Source organism: Cajanus cajan, chromosome 1 (genome assembly GCF_000230855.2).
Source record: "Cajanus cajan strain Asha chromosome 1, NIPB_CcT2T_4, whole genome shotgun sequence".
Taxonomy (NCBI): domain Eukaryota; kingdom Viridiplantae; phylum Streptophyta; class Magnoliopsida; order Fabales; family Fabaceae; genus Cajanus; species Cajanus cajan.
In genome coordinates, this window is record NC_138517.1 from 86,294,924 (window position 1) to 86,313,581 (window position 18,658).

Genomic DNA, 18,658 nt, shown 5'->3' on the forward strand with positions numbered 1-18,658 from the left:
TTAATCAGCATTTTGTTGACTTAACTGAATTTGGTTGCCTCTTTGACCAATGTAAGCCTATTATGGTTGACTCCCCAAAACTCTCATATGTGTTTCTCCCTTAGATCTGCCAATATTATTGCTCATAAGCTTGTTAAAGCAACAATAAATAGTGTGAACCTTTGTCCTTTTTTTCACATCCCAAATTGTATTATTTATGATATTCTTAATTATATGAACTAAGTTTCTATTTTTGATTTTAAAAGAATAAATTTTATTAATTTTTTATTTAATTCAATTTTTATTTACTATAATATTTATAAATTATATTTTAAAATAAATTATCGATAAATAAAAATAATCTTATGTTATAATATAAATTATTTATAAATTTAAAATATAATTTACATGTTTAAAATATTTATTTATATAAAATATTAATTATAATTTCTATATTCAAGCATATTATATATATATATATATATATGATTTATAATAAATTTAATTATATATTATATATATTCTACATGTTTAGGGTATAGAATTTAGGATTTAAGAATAGAGTAAAAGAAATAAAGATTGTAGTAAAACATTTTAAAAATAATTAAAAAATAAAATAATAAATAATTTTAAATTAATTAAAAGATGAAATATCTACTAAGATGTGAAAAATAAAAGAAAATATTTTTTCATTATAGTTATTATAGATACTAAGCTAACCAAGAAAAACACTATGTTTTCATTAAAAATAAAATAAAGATTAAATTGTATTTTTTTTTTTTTAATATCAAATTTACAAATTTTGTATATCTATTTTTAATTATGTAGTTTTAGTAATTTGATTTTATAAATATGTAATTTTGGTCCTTTTATTGAATTAGTTAAAATTATAATGTTAAACATTATCAAGTAGATAATATAACAATTAATATTTAATAATATTTAAGCTAATTTTTACTTTTAGAGGTATTTGATACACAAAATCTTTTTACTTTTATGAGAATCTTAAATCAAGAATCATAATTTTCCATGTTTGGTAACTATTTAAAAATAAATGATTCTCAAAAATCATTTCTCTCTCACTTCTATACAAAAATATTTTCATGGGGGAATTAAATTTTCACAAGTTAAGAAAAAAGTTTTATGTACATAAAAAGATCATAATATCTTTTTTTTTTTTAAATAGAAAACTTTTTTGATATTTTTTATCTATTATCACTTGAATAACAAACACAAAAAGTACATTAATTTTATTAACTAATTAAATTAAATAATTCATGGTAAAAATTATTTTTCTTATCACTTTTAATCATATTTTTTTAAGAAAAAATAAAATCAATGCAATGTTTCATAAATATTTTATTATTATTAGCTAGAAATTAATATTTATTTTGCTAACACTTTTCTTGTTAATATAATAATAAAAAATAAATAAATTATGATTTTTTATAAGATATGATATTTTATAGTCATTTGAAATTTATAAACTACAAAACCACATCATTAATTTTTATTATGGTTTTTAACTTCTAACTTAACAAATTATTTAAGCAAAATTATACTATATATGTTTTCTTTAATTGTTTTCTAGTTTATTTATATTTTAATTTTTTTTCTTATTATATTTTAAGTTTTTTCTTATATATTTTACACTATAATTTATTATGATTTTGTATATAGTTTAATTATATACAAACCGTTGATTTATTATTTTAAACTAAATATGATATATTTTTTATATGTTAAATTATGACATGTATACACTTTGTAAGAAAAAAGAAATTCAATTTTTTGTAAAAGATATTTTTATAAAAATTATTTGTATAATCAGAAAAGTAATATTATAAATAAACGTGAAAATCTTTTATTTTTAAGAAACCCTAAATTAATAATTCAAAAAATATTTATGAGTATCTAAATGGATTTTAACCATTTATATGAATCATGACTCTTAGAGTTTGTAATTTCTAAAAATCATAATTTTTGGGTATGAAAAAATTTCTCTCCTACTAAATGCTCCCTTAATCTTTATTTTTATTATATAAAAGTGATACATGAGATGAAAATGAAAACTAAAAACTTTATTTATTCTAAATATGATTAATCTTAATTATCATATTATTTATTTAATATTAGGTATTATGATGTACGTTACATTTTAAATGATTAACATATGGACATGCGATAAGGTAAAATTACAAAATTTTTTAAAAAAAAAAACTAAAATTAAAGAATTAAAAAATAAGAGACTAAAATTATAATTTTTTTTTGATAAAGTCCAAAATTATAAATTTAATATTATAAAAAGATTAAAAACATATTTTACCTAAATTTTAATGTTTAGTCATAAAACTTTTAAAACAGATTTATCTCACTCATATTTATTTAATGTTTCCCTTTCTTTATTCTAAACTGCATATATAAACGAAAAGATATCTAAATTCTAATTAACTTTATAATTTAATACTATCATTTAAAAATATTTATTTAAATTAAATATAGTTACTATTTGTAATAAATATTTTAAGGATAATTTAGAAAAAAAATTAAATGGATATAGTTATTTTTAATATTTATACTTTTATATATATAGAAGAGAGAAAATAATAAAGTAGATATTGAATGTTTGTTTCATGTAAAGATAAAGAATTTATTTAGATGAATTAATACTGCAGAATCGGAGTGGTCACGGGTGAGAGAAAAGAAAGAAAACGGAAAAAGAGAGTGTAGACGGAACGCAAGGTATATAAATGATACCCACTGAAACCAAGGAGCACCGCTTAAGGCCATAATGGTAATTTAGAATAAAAGAAACGCAAATCTTATCTTCTCTCTATCTCGTTCATTTCATTTGCCTCAACAACGTGAAACATTAAAATGAAAATGAAAATAAAAATAAATAGGAAAAAGCCAAACGGAATTTGGAGCCGTGAGACTGAGCACACAGCAAGACGCAAGTGAAGTGAAGTGAAGTCGGCAAGAAAGAGGAAAAAAAGAAAAAAGAAAAAGAAAAAGAAAATGTAGAAAAGAGAAGAAAAAATAATAAAAAAAAGGAATTTATATTTAATCCGAATCCGATAGTAGAAGTTGTAGCGGTCAAGCCGAGCCGATCCGATGACGCGAGCCACTCACAGACTGGGGTTCCCCCAACAACACGCGCCCCTCCCCGGCGACCGTACCGTATTATCCCACTCTTTCGCCTTGCCGTTTCGCTTTCTCTCTCATCCTCTTCTTTCTAACTCTCTCTTTCTCTCTCTTCTCCAACCCTAATCCCATGCCGGACTTCCACGACTCTCTCGCGCCGCCGCCGCCGCCGTCGCGCCCCGTCCCCGTCCGCGAGGACTGCTGGTCCGAGGATGCCTCCTCCACTCTCGTCGACGCCTGGGGCCGCCGCTACCTCGAGCTCAACCGCGGCAACCTCCGCCAGAAGGACTGGCAGGACGTCGCCGACGCCGTCAACGCGCTCCACGGCCATACGAAGAAGACCCACCGCACCGACGTCCAGTGCAAGAACCGCATCGACACCATTAAGAAGAAGTACAAGATCGAGAAGGCTAGGGTTTCCTCCTCCAACGGCGCTGTCTCTTCCTCCTGGCCTTTCTTCGACCGCTTAGACGCCCTCATCGGCCCTAATTTCACCGCCAAGAAATCCTCCTCCTCCCCCTCGCCTTCTCCGCCTGTCGCGCTTCCGCTCCTCCCGCATCGGAAGAACAACCCCTCCCCCCCCGCGATTGCCGTCCCTCCCACCGCCGTCGCTCTCCCCCAGAAGCGCTCTGCCGCCGCCGCGATGGACGAGGGCTACTTCCGGAGGAACTACTCCGCTGTGGCTGCTGCTGCCGCTGCGGCCGAGGCTGACGAGGAGGATGACGAGGAAGAGGAGGAGGAGGAGGAGGAGCCCGAAGAGGAGGAGGTCGAGGAGGAGGAGGATGAGGGCAGGGGGAGCGAGGTGGAGGAGGGGGATAAGGAGAGGGAAGGGATGAGGAGGTTGGCCAGGGCGATTGAGAGGTTTGGTGAAGTTTACGAGAGAGTGGAGGGGCAGAAGCTCAGGCAGATGGTGGATTTAGAGAAACAGAGGATGCAGTTTGCTAAAGATCTTGAAGTGCAGAGGATGCAGATGTTTATGGACACACAGGTTCAGCTCGAGAGAATTAAGCGCGGGAAACGATCTGGGTCTAACGGTGAGGCACAATTTCTTTTCACCTTTGTTTTCCCCCCTTTTGGTTTCATTTGATCACTCCTTGTTGTACCTTTTAGTCTTTTGGTTTTCAACGAAGGAATGATGGTTTGGACCCCAGAATAGTGGGTCGCAAGAGGATTCTTCACTGGGTTACATTTTGGTGGGTTTTGGTTTGGGACTCTAGGGGTGCACTGAATGCTCTGAATTGGTTGTTTCTTGTAGTTCTGCAATTAAATATACTAGCAAGTGGTACGCTTTTAGTACTTCATTTTGGCGGGTTCTTTATTTCATAGTTTATGATGAGATATTTTTTGTGAACTGTTTTTCTATAAAAATGGTTGAGCTTGCTAGTTCTCTTGACTTTAAAGCTTTTGGAGGGTTCTGCCTATGGTTTAGTATTTTATTGACATTTTGAAGCTTTTGGTAACAATAGCGTAGGGGCTTGGGACCTGCTAAAGCTTTTGACTAAACTGTCCTAAATTACCAGTTTTCATTGTTATTCGTTTTTGTATGGCTTCTTAATTTGAAAGTTGGCTTGAAGTTTGATAAATTATAAACTCAAGGCTGGATTGGTGTTTGGGGGACTAATATGGTGTTCAAAACATACAAATATATGTATTTCACAATAACTTCATACAAATGAGTCTAGGTCTACTTACTTTTTTGGTTTGTCTTGTCTTTATGGTAGTAGTGTGTTGAAGATTCTAACATTCAAATCAAAGCTTTGTTTTTTAGCTTTGCATCCAGTGGCTGTTGTTAATGTTATACTTCACTTTCCTTTTGTATCTGATTGAAGTAGAGCCATGCATAGTAAGTTGGTCCTGTATTTCTGCTTTTATAAATGTGGTGCCAAACCATGTGTGGTACATGTGTGTTGCATTTCAACTTTCATAAATGTGATGCAGTTTTAGATCGCTGTTGTGGGCAAATATGCAAGGTAAAGAGGGGGAACACATGTTGATGATTGAACTCTTGGATATTTCTGGCACACTGATATTGATTTAGGGGATAGGAAGCATTACCATATAGCTATTTAAGCTGATGGTAATTAGGAATATGGTGGCATTATTTGTTAAATAAAGTTAATATACAGTTGATTAATCGAGATTCCCAGGCTACATTGAGATATATTGTCTTTGTCATTCCTTTAATAACAAAAAAGGCGTTAGGCATGTTATCTACAAACTTGTTTAGTAAAACTATTATGAAGGGAATGTAGGAGTGCATTTACAAAATGACTTTAATGAGTTAACTTCACAAATTTAAAGTTGCTTTAATGGTTATTAGAACTCTTCATTCTGCAAGGTTGGGACCCAAGTGGCATGATGGATTTAACTTTGTCAAGTATAATCTTTATCAACTGAGAAGGAATTATGTGCTCTTGTAGACAATGAACACCGGACTCATACAGATTGCGCTCCAGTTTGTTGCCTGGTCATCTATTGACTGTGGTTCAAGAATTTGTTTGGATTCACTTATTTTTATTTTAAAAATAAGCTATTTTAGATGTTTATACCATGTTTTTAGTCTGGATATTTCTCTTGTGCCCGTTATGAATCAATCTCAGTCCAGTTCCATCCAAAGCAGTTGAGTTACAATTGATTCCACGCAACTCCAATACTGTCTATGTTATTTGAGTTCTCAAAGGTAAACCTTCAGTATGCTCTTAGTTATTTGTACATGTCATCACCAGAGATAGGTATTTGTGGAGTCTTGCTGGAAGCTGCATCTATCATCTGCATTGTTCAAGTCTTTGAGAAATGTACCACAAACCACTGTATTAATGTCTCATACTTTCTATCTGTGTGAAGGGAGCTGGTATTTGTAAAGGATGGGTTTGGGTCACAGATATCCAACCAAAATTTTGGTTGATTTACTAACTAACTACCCTTTAATTTAAACTCATCCTATCCCAGTTCAATAAACATTAGTATATATATGTGGGATGAATTGCATTTAGATGTGGGCAGATGATGGATTAATAGATCCAATTGCCACCTAGTCATCCCTACTTGATATGGAGGTGTAAAGCAAGGGTAGGGCTGAGGTATTCAAATTTAACAGGAACTGTATAGCTAGTTTTTTTGTTTCTTGTGCCTGCATGGTGCAACTGTTTTTTCTTTCCTCCTGATTACGGGTAGCTATTGAGAAGACTAGTAAAGTAAGGAGACAATTTTAGAGAAGTATCTAGTATGGATGAATTCAAATTCAGTAAGAATATGTTTGTCCTGTACTGAAATAGCGATGACCTGGATCCTTAGGATGGTCCTATGCTGAGAACATGAAGTGTGTGATGGAAGTTTGATGCTAGCTATGGCTTGCCGGTGGCTTTGATTCCCTTCAGTTGGATTGGCTTCTGGTCACTTTGATAGGGACTTGGGTTTCTGGGTTTGACTAAATCCCACTCTGAGTAGTATGGGATGCTTGGTGGAATATGTAAGTGTTTGGTTCTTCCCTCTTAACAGCTAGCTTTTAGGGAGGGTTCCCCAAGTACTTGGGTGTTTATCACACTATATCCTGTTTGATCCTTTTTAAAACTCCAGTTTTCCTATATTACATATATAGTTGGGTGAAATCTTCCATCTTTGAGCTCATTGATCTCTTAAATTAGGAAGTTATGGTTTTCATAAGTGTCACTGTGCAAGGCACTTGGTAACTTGAGTCTCATCAATTTGAGTATGCTAATTTATGCCCATTTTTTCAGTGGTTCTTACTTAAATGTTTTGTGGGGGTTTATTATTATATATAGAAATTTAATTTCTTAAATCCAGATTTCAAGTTACTAGCAAGTTTAGTTACATTCTGGAAGGTGTTATTTCCTAATTTTCTGACATGTCTTGTTAAACAACAACTAGCTAGAACAAAATATATTGTGATCAGTGTCGATCTGTGTACCTTGGAAATTATATACTCATAACAAAGTGGGTGATTTCCATTTTTTCCTTGATTTGTGGAGTTCCAGGAGCATGTTATTGTTAGTAGATTGCAAGGTTTGCTTTCCATTAATGTACCAAAAAAAAGATTGCGAGGTAGGTATGGTATTTAAATCCGTCATTGGAAATATGGAATTTTGGTGTAGGATTTATAAGGCCTTTATCTCTCCAATTACAATGCCTAGCTTTTGTGGGGCAATTCTCGCAAGGGTTTTTATTAATTGGTATTAGAGTTATTCATCATGTCTCAGTTGCTAATGATTGGCTCAAGTGGTGATGCTGGCTTTGCGGTATTCTAATGGGACTAGGGAAAGGGTTAGAGCATAACAATGTGGGTGCCAAGGCTGTAGAGCATGGTGGAATTTTGGGATTTAATTGCAAAGTATAGGATGAGTCCCACATTTAGAGTATGGGATTCTAGCATAGGCTTTAGAAGGCCTTGGGCTCTTGTACAGCTGTACTATACTGCAATAACTAACTTTCTTGATGTGATTCACCGTGGTTCTTATCAGATATTACGCATTTTGTCTAAATGCTGAATTTGAGGTTCAATTCAATTGCTGCTGCATCTCACAATTTTTGTTTTCTTTCCCTTCTATTGGAAAACGCCCATGGAAATTGAATGTAGTTCTGACATATCTTTCTATCAAACTATGAATAGGTTTGAACAAGGGAGAATGGTGAGTTACCAATTCAAAAGGTAAGGGGGAAGAAGGGGGGGGGGGGGGGAGGGTGCAAGTTTTAATTTTCCCACAGGATTAAAAGAATAACAATGAGAGAACTGGAAACCAGTGGACTAATTCCTTTGGTGAAGTTTTCAGTCATAATATTCGCAAAATTTAAAACAGTGGGGAAAATGGTAATACGTATTTATAGGTTGTCTTTTTTTTTTTTTTTACCCTGTTTCTTATGATTGATTATATTTGGTAAGGTTATAGCTTATATCACTTATATGGCCTAAAATGTATCTGCTGGTCTACCACTTGTGATTTTTCAAATTTACTTTGTTTTACTTTGTTATCAGACTAATGCTGTTAAGTGTCAACACTACGGGTTTTGGATTTAAAATAAGCTATTACGATGCTCTGTTCTTGATGTATGCATAATTTGTAATGATACCATTCAATAAATGTAGTTTTATTTGGGGATTTAGTTATCCTCCACCCCGCTTCCCCAAAAAAGAAGCTATTAATACACCCAGTCAAAGCTATTAATACCTTTTGCTTACATTTATGTATAGATGGTATCCAGCTGCTCCAAATAAGGTGTCCGTTTATAATTTTTTTTATAACTTTTACATTTATGTGCAGTAAATGTCTTGTTCCCTTTGACTTGAAAGTTGAAACATATAGTATACTTCTATGGTTGTAGGAATGTTTTTGGTCTACGATATGATCTATATAACTAATGAAATAATACCTAAAGTTTAGTTGTGAATTATTCTTTTTGTCTAAACATTTGGCACTTAAAGTGATGAAAACTTTTGATAGAACATCTCTCAATTATATGTCTCGTAGCTCCGATGAAGTATTTTGACAAACTTTTTGGTTGCTGCAGATATGCATAGCTAGCCAAGTGGGCGATGGTGCTGGAAAGGCTGTCTTGCTTCTAATCATGGAAAAGTACATATCTTCAGCTGATATACTGTGATGAGGGAATATCTGCAATAGAAATTTATCCTGGAGTAATTTTGGATTCTTTTAGCTAGCCTTTAATTTGTTGTTATTAGTCCTTATAAATTAATTCAGCAACTGTACTAGGCCTAATTTGGCTCCGATATAGAATATGCTCCAATGTATAACACTCTTATGCCAAATGCCCTCCCTTATTATCGCTTTCCAATACCTGGTTTTAGTCCTTAGAACAACAACAACCGCGCACTATTTTTACGTTTTTTAATTAATTAAACAACTGGGTAGGTTCTTACCACTCATCTTACTATTAATATAACAAAAAAACATTTCTGAACAATTCGACTCCGGATTTTTATTCTCATCGGACATTTTCAATCTTTGTTAATTGTTCGATAAGCCATTTTCATCTTAGTCTGAGACAAAATTGGTGTTTGTGAAATGTATATACTCTTCTACTCGTTCTTGGTCTTCAGTCGTGGGTGGTATGGAAAAGCTCGTTCGTTACAATTGATGCGCAGCCCAACCTCGTTACAGAAACGAGAGTAATGTTCATAAAAAGTAGAAAGAAAAAAAATCTCGAGAGTGGTGATAATCTACCAAACTTTTGTATTTATTTACTAATTTTATAATAATAATTTTGAATAATTACCTTAGTTTTAAAAATTTATACATCTCACAAGCCTAGTTGATAACTAACTATGCAAACATGCCATGTACACCATGGTGTATGTTTGAATTTCCGATACCCAAAAGTAAGGCATTGCTCTTTGTGAAAAATCAATGTAAAGACCGTTTTTTAAAATAAGCAAAATAAGGATTGTGACTCGATTATAATAAAGCTATTCAGAAACACTAAGAAGATAACAAAAATAAAATAAAATTAGTTTCACTATAAGTTAATTTGTGAAAATTTTCTGATAATAATTTCTCAAAAAAATTACTTTAACTTGTATATAAGCTAATTTAACTTTATAAAAAAAAAATAATTTCACTTTTTTTTTTTTTGTTAAAAGTATTCCTAGAAAAATTTAACTGAACATGTCCTAATCTAAATCCAAGATTCTTTTGGTTAGAAAATCCCAGGAATGCTTGTGCATTTTACAAATTTTAATTTTGTTAAGTCAAATGATTCGTTTCATAATTGAATTTCAAGAAAATTGTGTTTATCACTCCACCAATGCTTTATTTAAAAATTAATGTTCTAAGACAAAATAAACATGTAGGTTGAAATTGTGTAGCTTCTTCTTGTCTACGAAAAAAAGAGAGTAGCAAAGCATCCCAATTCCTAATCCCAAAAGAAATTTCCCCATGAGTTTTTTCTTCTTTGAAGGTAATAATTTCATTAAATTAAAATAACATATTTCCAACTTTTTAAATATAATTTCTATCATTTTACTTTCAAAATAAGTGTCAAATAAATATGGCTTTTCTATGTATGTAGTTTAGTTAATAAATGGTGAGAAATACATGACAGAGTTACTAATGTTTTTTCTTATAAGATCCAATTAACTTGTTTACATAATTAAGAAAATTGATTAATTTAGTTAATAATATTAAATTTATATATACTCTACCAATTTTTTATTATTAAATTGAGAGAAATGAATTTATGAAAAAGAGCAAGCAAACACTTTAATTTAACCACCAGAGGGAGTAGTTTATTGTGAACGAATTGAATAGCCAAAATTATTAGGGGGGTGAATGGTTGAAGACTTATTTATTGTGTAGAATGGTTGAAGAGTTTAATTGCGATAACTTTCGCAACTCCTTACTAAAGGCTACATTTGATTTCCTTCGCAACATTTTCAGTAGAATCAAAATGATACCTATTTACTTCTCGTTGAGATCACACACTACTACTGTAGATGTCTTAAACGCAACTTTCAACAAATGCCTCAAATACAGCAACTCTTTTACTTCTTCAAGATGTGTAAAAGTAAATGTTATATAGTTCATATCATCAGTCTAAAATAATGACCTTATGAGAGATCTCATTGTTGTTAGACAGCTTGAAATCTAGCCATTCTTACCGTTTGTTATGAGAGATCTCAAGAAGTGATTTGTTATGAGTGTGTGATAGAGATTTCACCTATTGGATATTTGGATCATACGTGTATGTGTGTGAGAGTAATAGTAGTAATAGAAGTAGTAAACGACTATAAATCTAGCCATTCTTACCGTTTCTATTTTGGGAATGATGTCTAATATGTGATAAGAACATACAAAGGTTGTACATATATTTAAGGACCAAACTTGCTCCAAAAGGATTATTCTGATGTTCAGATCAACTACGTACTAAATGGGATATCAATATTTTTCTGTGATAATTTTTACTCGAAGCAGTAGAGATGGTACTTTTGGACATGCTCGTTCACTTTGGCAAATTAATTCCACGATCCAAGTAAGTCGTTCGTGCAAGCCCTGCATGCAAAGAGTATTCACTATTCAGCAAAAGTACTTGTTAATTACATACAATCATATCCTTTGATGCTATAATTTATAGTTCTATACCCACATAATCAGAGTGAGAAGTCACTGAATTAAAAGTGGTTGCAATATAGAAGCATTTTTTTAAAACTTAATTTAACCTTTGGATGTCTGCAACTGCAAATATGCTTTCCAAATTTGCATATCTATTGAGAATGCGTTTCCCCATATTCCACTGACCAAAACTCTTTAGGATAACGTACTCTAAAACTTGCATATATATGGTGCCAAAACTTTTGGACCAATGCTGTACGAATACAGCCATGGCAATGTTATTATTATTATTTTTTGATCAATACTAATAAAAAAAATAAAACAAAGGTAATATGTTTTAAAAATGATTTGCAGGTTCTACTAATCTATTTGACATCAAAGAAGAGAAGATTATAAGAGAAAAAATATGTATAATAAGTGACATGATGTGATAAGAAATAAGACAAAAGATAAATGATGATGAATGTTAATAAAATGTTTGAATTAGATGAGTATTTGTGTATCATTATCCTATATGTTTGCATGAATAAAAACATCATGGTGTCATCCAACTTGTTCGGTAAAAAAAAAACAAAAAAAAAAACTTTATGATAGAATTGTTTAATTTTTAGGATAAATTATACACCAATTCTATATAATTTTACACTTTAACTTATATTTTGTACTTTTTTTTTATCATTAAACCCCTTATTCATTCTTTTTGCAAAACTTGTGACATGAATTTATCAGGTCTAATAATTTTAAAAATCTTTTGTCCTATTGATTAAAAATATTTAAAATAAATGACCTTGATAGCTAGATTCATATCAATTTGACTCTCTCATCCTCCTTTATTTTTTTTCTATAAGCAAATGAAATTTATTACTAAAAGAAAGACTAATCTTACCATAATATTTTTGTTTAATTTAACTACATTTTTAAATTTATTAATCACGTTTTAACTGTATTTATAACATCTTATTTATTTTACTCCAAACTTTAGAGGTGTTTAGTAATACATACAAAAAGTTTAAGAAAGTAAATTGAGAAAGTAAGAAATTTCTAGTATAGTTCACCCAAGGTTTTTACTTTAATTATCTATTAATTACTTTAATTAACTAATTATCTATTAATTAGTTATAGTTATACATAGCAGGAAATATGTTTTTTTCCTGCCCAACAACCCTTTCACCCAAGGAAGGTGGTTTTAATTGTTGAAAACAATTTTACTATGGTTGAATCAATAAACACCTAATTAAATTTTACTTGTAGGAAAATATGAATGATACAGTGAGAGATGTGGGTGTGTGTGGGTAAAGTGGAGAAGGGATTTTTTTTAAGGAATAATCATTATACGATGAATTTATAAATTTAATCAATTCTGTTTATGTTAAGCATAATTAGGCAGACACACGGAGCTGGAAATGTGATTGAAAAGGACTTTCTTCAAGAGGAAGACTCAACAATAGACAGTACTTCTTCCGGAAATTCTAAGCAACTCCTATACCACTGAAAGTAATAATGTGTGCTTTGAACAACACTCAAACAAGAGTAATCTTGAGAAGAAGAATTCTTTGACCAAATCATGAACTCAAGTGTATATTCTCAATATTTTTAAACTTTATTAAATATAACGATGCACAAAACACAACTACGAAATATTATGATTCAATTAACAAAAATTAAACTTTGTATAGACATTATAGATCATGTTAATAGTATGATGCATTATATTAATAAATAGTTTAGTTAGTATAGGAAATATATATCATTACTACACCATATTATTATAGTGTAATACAATTTATTATTAGTCTAGACTCTATACTGATAATAGTTATACTATATTGTTCAACTTTTATTAATAAGGGCTAATCAAAATGAAGAAACTGTTAATAATAAATAGATTTTATTTTAAGAGTATGTTCGCTGACCCACACAACAGCGGCCTATATCTACTTAGGATATCTCACATTATATAGCTGTTAATTCAAGGCATTGATTATTTTTTTTTTTGGAAGGCAACAATTTTATTAAATAAAGTCAATTGCACACAAGAAGTGCCAATTGAGATAAGTACAACAATATTATTGAATTCACATTTCTCGTTAAACAAGAATATTGTAATGTCAAAGAATAACAAGAGTGTTTCTCTGTGACAGATTATAAAATCATAACAAATACATAGATCCACTCACAGCAAATTGCAGTACACAAACACAAATAATCAATGTAATTTCTTCTCACAACATATTAGCGTTAATCTTTATACAAAAAATAATTTCTTCTCTATGAAAAAATAATCGGTAATTTAATTGCCACACACCCATCATTGATAACTATAGTGTTAATGTTTCAAAAGTCCAAAATACCTCATGGAAAGGAAAACGTGTTTGAAATAATTTAAAAATTACCCATATATCATTACATAATAATTTAGTGTTTATTTTTACTTAATAAAATGTTTTATTTCCATAAATAATAACAAAATAATTTTTTTAGTTTTTAAATATTTATATATGACAGTAAAAACCTATTTTTTCTTATTTTTACCATTTCTTACACAAATATTTGAAGACAAAAACGAAGCTAAAAAGATGTTATATTTTTGTAATCATTAATAAAATTAGAGAATGGAAACAAAATCTTTCTTAGAGCAAACAATTTCTTTGACTTTTAAATATTGTTTCAATTCTTGACACAATTGTTTCAATTTCTTTGACATATATATATATATATATATATATATAGGAGGGTTCAAACGACACCGGTGTAACTTTTACTAAGTGTTACACCGTTCAATAACTTTATATTAAATATGAATTTTGTAAATCCAACCGTTAGATGACAAGTTCATATCTCTTAGATCATATATGTTAAATTTTGTTAAAATTGAACAACAACTTGAAGGTAATCAAAGTGTTCATATTTTAGTATATTTTGAAATGTATATATTACGTCAATTTTGTTTTATGAGAATGAAGTATCAAATTATCTTAGATTAATATAAAATTTGATATATATGATCTAAGAGATATGAACTTTCAATCTAACGGTTGGATTTACAAAATTCACATTTAATATAAAGTTATTGAACAGTGTAACACTTAGTTAAAGTTACACCGGTGTCGTTTGAACCCTCCTCGTATATATATATATATATATATATATATATATATATATGTCATTTTTGTATATAATTATGGCTCAAATCAAATCAAATATTCTACTTGGGTCAAAATACAGAAATGTAGCTGTATAATTTTTTTTCACATGCACAATTCTTTATCTGATCTCTTGCAGATTACTTTTTCAATCAAGGATTAGTGGCAGGTAGCTCTAAGTTAGCTATTGGAGGTTATATGTATACTTTAATTCCAATAATTTCTCAATTCCTAACAGTTTAAGTCAACATTGTATATAAATTTTCATAATTAGTTCAGTGTGTTTTCGATATTCACAATATAAGAAATGCACACCTTATTGGATATAAATAAATTTAAAGCATTATAAAGTTTTAATTTAATTCTCAAAATTTTTAAAATTCATTACAATTGCCGAAGCCTTAGAGATAACAAAAGAGGGGGAGGGAGAAAAAATTTCAAGTTAATTTTTAGAAGGAAAAAAAAATGTTGTAACTCAAATATATATGTTTACTATAATCATGTGAACATGTATTAAATCTTAGAGTTTAATGTTGATACATCCTTAATAGTCCTTTTTATTCTATCAACACATTACTTCAAGTATAACTTTTAAAATAATTATTATGAAGTAATTAATTTTCGATGATTTACCAATTATTATAAAGGTTAAAATGAGATGGGAGAGAAAATAATTATACTCCTATATTGAATATTTTCCTTTTCTTAAAGCAGAGTGTCAACTGTCAACTATGATAGAATATCATTCAATCACCATCTGTCTTGGTATACTTTATCATGGACACAATTTTCTACCAACCATGAAAGAACGTTTATATATAGGAAACCAACGTTCGCTCTGCTCATCTAACATGAGGTATAAGCAATAGGACAGCAATATGATATGAAAGTACAATTTCAAGTAAATATTTGCTCATTTATACTCTATTACTAAGGCAATGACTCTATGTGTTGATAACTATAAGGTTAGGTGCAGATTGAAGGAAAGTTCCTCTATGTTTTTGTAAGAAATTGAAATGGATCGGAAAGAAAACATTTTTTTTTACAGATGCTCCAAAAGAAGTTCCAATTAATAGATAAGCATCGGTCGACTTTTCAAATTGAGGATCACCTTAGTTGAAACTTGAAACCTTATATTAATATATTTCTCTTTTTACATTTGTATTTCCTGTTTTTTTGTTCTCCCTTTCTTCTTTTAGACAATATTTGTAATTATTATGGAGGTTTTGGATAGTATTTATGAAGATATACAATAAGTATATATAGAAAATCTAATGATAAAGAATGAAACAAAAGGAAACGCACCTCCAATGTCATTTTCGTGTAATCTCTCCTCACATTCATAAATGGCTAGATTAAGTACGCATTCTAAACATATGACCATCATGGAACAAGCCAAAGTTTGTGTGAACGTTGAGAGACAAATAGATAAAACAACAAACTTTTTCTCCCTTGTTTCTAATGTGACACCATTTTCATGGACCACACTACACCGTACCAATCGTTTTAAAGAAGGATTCTGTTTTATTAATTAAAACACGTATTCGTTTATTAACCAAGTACGCTTCAGGTTCTACGTCAATTTGTATGAATCACATGCAACGTATGATAGATATATGAAGCTCGCATGGCCATGGGGAGCAGAAGACATCTAGCACGATTAAAAATAGGCCCAAAATCAGCATAAAGTGTCTACCTGAGAAATATTTAATTAGGAAACAGCAATAACAGTGTTTTGAATGATAGGAGAGAGAAAGAGTGAAAAAGAGGAGACGAAGAGAGAGGGTATTCCTTTCTAGTCTAATTATTATTCTTTGCAGTCTTTAGCTAGTATATTAGCCAAACCATTTCTAAATCGATGAAGGGAATTTAGGGTTTGTGTTATGCTCCTAGGGTTTTCTAGACTCCATATATATATATATATATATATATCTCCATGGCTGACATTGTTTTTTACAAAAAGGCTTCAAATTTCTCAATTATTAGATGAATATCATATTCATATCATATATAGTCATGACCTTGTTTGTTAGTCTACCTACCGGCCCACAGTTAATCAGTGTCCTATCTACACACACAAGTGATTTGTCGCATTGAAATCCAAACATAACAAAAATTATGCCACAAATTGATATTATAAGGTATGAAGAGATTACCATCCAACTCAAGTGGCTAATTGCTTGAAGGACTTTGGAGCATCATGATGAGGGCCCTTAAGTTGGTTCTTCTTCTTCTTCTTTTTCTTTGTGTATGGGATCCCTCTTGCCTTTGCTTGACACTCCTTGACTTCGCGAAGGTAAACGCGAATAGCCCCACTGCCAAAGGGATTAGTCTCGGGGGAGCCTCCGTGTTCCTCGTAGGCGGCCCTGAGCCGCCCGATGAGTGCATCGAGACTCCCCCAGGCCTGTCTGAGGGGACAGGTGCACGGCGCGGGGGGTTCGGGCTGCCCGAAAAAGATGCAGCCGTGCAAGTGGACCTTGGTCTTCCCGAATTGGTCCAGGTAACGGAGGAACTCGAGCACGTGGTTGAAGTTGCACTGGGACAGTGAAACTGGGGGTGTCTGATTCTTCAAGTACTGTCCAAAGGTGTTCCAGTCTCGTCGTTTCTGCGATTCGTACCGGCTCAGAGGGGCCGCCGCCGGCTGCTGCTGACGCTGATCGGCGGTGGTGGCGGCGGCTCTTGATGAGGAGGCGGAGTCGTTTTGCATTTCGCCGGACATGGTAGCTGGAAATTGGAAAAACTAGGAGTGGAAGGAGGAATGAGGTGAAGGAAAGAATGTGTTAGTGCAGTGGAGAGAGATGAAAATCACATCTTGGGGTCTTTTGAGAGGACATGTCATGGGCCCTATCTGAAGGTGCTTTTGTTCCCCTTTTCCTCCCTCATATTTCCATTTCCACTTTTTACCTATTTGCACTAACTTATATATATTTACTATTATTTTATATATGTTTTTACTTTCTTTTTTCTATGTTTTTATATATATAAATATTTATAATATTGTATGGCATCATCGATAGTATGATCATCATTTCGTATTATGACTTGCTATATATATAAATAATTTTGTCTAGGTCAAGGAAGCCAATTAGAATTAGCCCGTTAATTACCTTGTAGTCGGTGCCCTGGTGCTTATAGTCCAAGTATGGCTTGATTTGGTTTAGTCCACTAATCGACTTGGTTATCCATAATTATCAGTGCTTTTGTGAGCTAATGATATTAGTAAATTATTTTTAGTACCAGATTCTGTTCTGGTCTTCTTCTATTCCCTTTTCATTAATTTGTTCAAATTAATAAATTAAATGGCCACTATACAAAGGTTATTATTATTGTCAACCATATCTAAACGTGTGTGTAGGAAACCGGGGAGCGGGAGTGCACTTATACTGAATTTTTGTGCTAAATGTACATTTAATTAGTAAATAATTGTATTGGTGGTGTTTGAATTGGTTGCGAATTTCTTTGGCTTTGCATGATTATTGCAGGTGCATCTTTTCAAATTCTTATATTTTCTGTGCGGCAATTCAAAAGAGTTGTGTAAGTAGACAATTTATTTATTTAGTATACTGATATATGGTCTGTTTGTCCATAGAAAAATCAGGTAATTTTTAATTAAAAGGTTCGGAAATGGACGAAAGCACATAGTTAAAAAAGTAAATTGAGATTTTGGTCTTAGTGAAAGCCAAATTAAGTTTTTAGGTTAAGTTAAATAATGTTTTCCAGTAGGTACTCAAAAATTACAAGTTGCATTGCCTAATAAATTTCCATTGACTTTACCATATGTATTATTTGGTTGACTGCATACGCGGTGTCATATATATCCAAGTCGAGTCTAGAAATTTTAGGGATCGATATTGGCAAATTTTATGTTTAGGAATTGATCTAACATTAATTCACTAATTACCCTTTTTTTATTATTTTTTTTTTATTTTTGTTACAAATTATTTGTGAAAGTTTTATAAATAGGTAATTCTAACATTTTTCAGTAGAAAATATGACTAATTTATCCAATGCATTTTTTAGTAATCTCAAATTAGGTTTAAGCAAATTTAAAATTAAGATAATTCTTTTGGCGATAGAAACAAAAATTGTATTACGAATGTATCTATTTGAAAAATAATTTAATATTTTGATATAATTTATTACTTTAATACATATTAATTTGTTTTGTTAGTACTTCTTTTAAAATCTTTCAATTTTGAAAATAAATGAAGGGCATCCATATCAAGTGAAGAAATTAATAAACTAATTGAAGTTATAATCATATCATTTGGTCATTTTAAATTAATATTCACTTTTATTTCTTAAATGAAT

General features: G+C 31.3%; 2 protein-coding genes across 3 annotated transcripts; one reads left to right on the forward strand and one right to left on the reverse strand.

Moving 5' to 3' along the window:
* The first annotated feature begins 2,762 nt into the window (after positions 1-2,762).
* Positions 2,763-8,905, forward strand: LOC109812707 (trihelix transcription factor ENAP1). 2 transcript variants are annotated; one of them, XM_083066117.1, is made up of 3 exons: positions 2,763-4,157; positions 7,751-7,789; positions 8,647-8,905. In XM_083066117.1, exons 1-2 carry the CDS (start codon positions 3,254-3,256, stop codon positions 7,771-7,773), a joined length of 927 nt encoding a protein of 308 aa, XP_082922243.1. In that variant the 5' UTR covers positions 2,763-3,253; the 3' UTR covers positions 7,774-7,789; positions 8,647-8,905. The 2 variants fall into 2 exon arrangements, with proteins under 2 accessions (XP_082922243.1, XP_082922247.1); XM_083066121.1 differs by lacking the exon at positions 7,751-7,789 and having other exon boundaries at positions 2,772-4,157.
* A 1,964-nt stretch (positions 8,906-10,869) lies between these two features.
* On the reverse strand, positions 10,870-17,231 carry LOC109812708 (protein LIGHT-DEPENDENT SHORT HYPOCOTYLS 10). Its single transcript, XM_083066124.1, has 2 exons — positions 16,504-17,231; positions 10,870-11,144 (listed from the first exon to the last, which is right to left on the reverse strand). Exon 1 carries the CDS (start codon positions 17,064-17,066, stop codon positions 16,512-16,514), a length of 555 nt encoding a protein of 184 aa, XP_082922250.1. The 5' UTR covers positions 17,067-17,231; the 3' UTR covers positions 10,870-11,144; positions 16,504-16,511.
* Between the last annotated feature and the right edge of the window lie 1,427 nt (positions 17,232-18,658).

Bases quoted from the DNA above. Each gene is read 5' to 3' on its own strand.
- LOC109812707 (XM_083066117.1), top strand. From the start codon at position 3,254: ATGCCGGACTTCCACGACTCTCTCGCGCCGCCGCCGCCGCCGTCGCGC. The intron at 4,158-7,750 runs GTGAGGCACAAT...AACTATGAATAG, and splicing joins GAAACGATCTGGGTCTAACG to GTTTGAACAAGGGAGAATGG.
- LOC109812708 (XM_083066124.1), bottom strand. From the start codon at position 17,066: ATGTCCGGCGAAATGCAAAACGACTCCGCCTCCTCATCAAGAGCCGCC.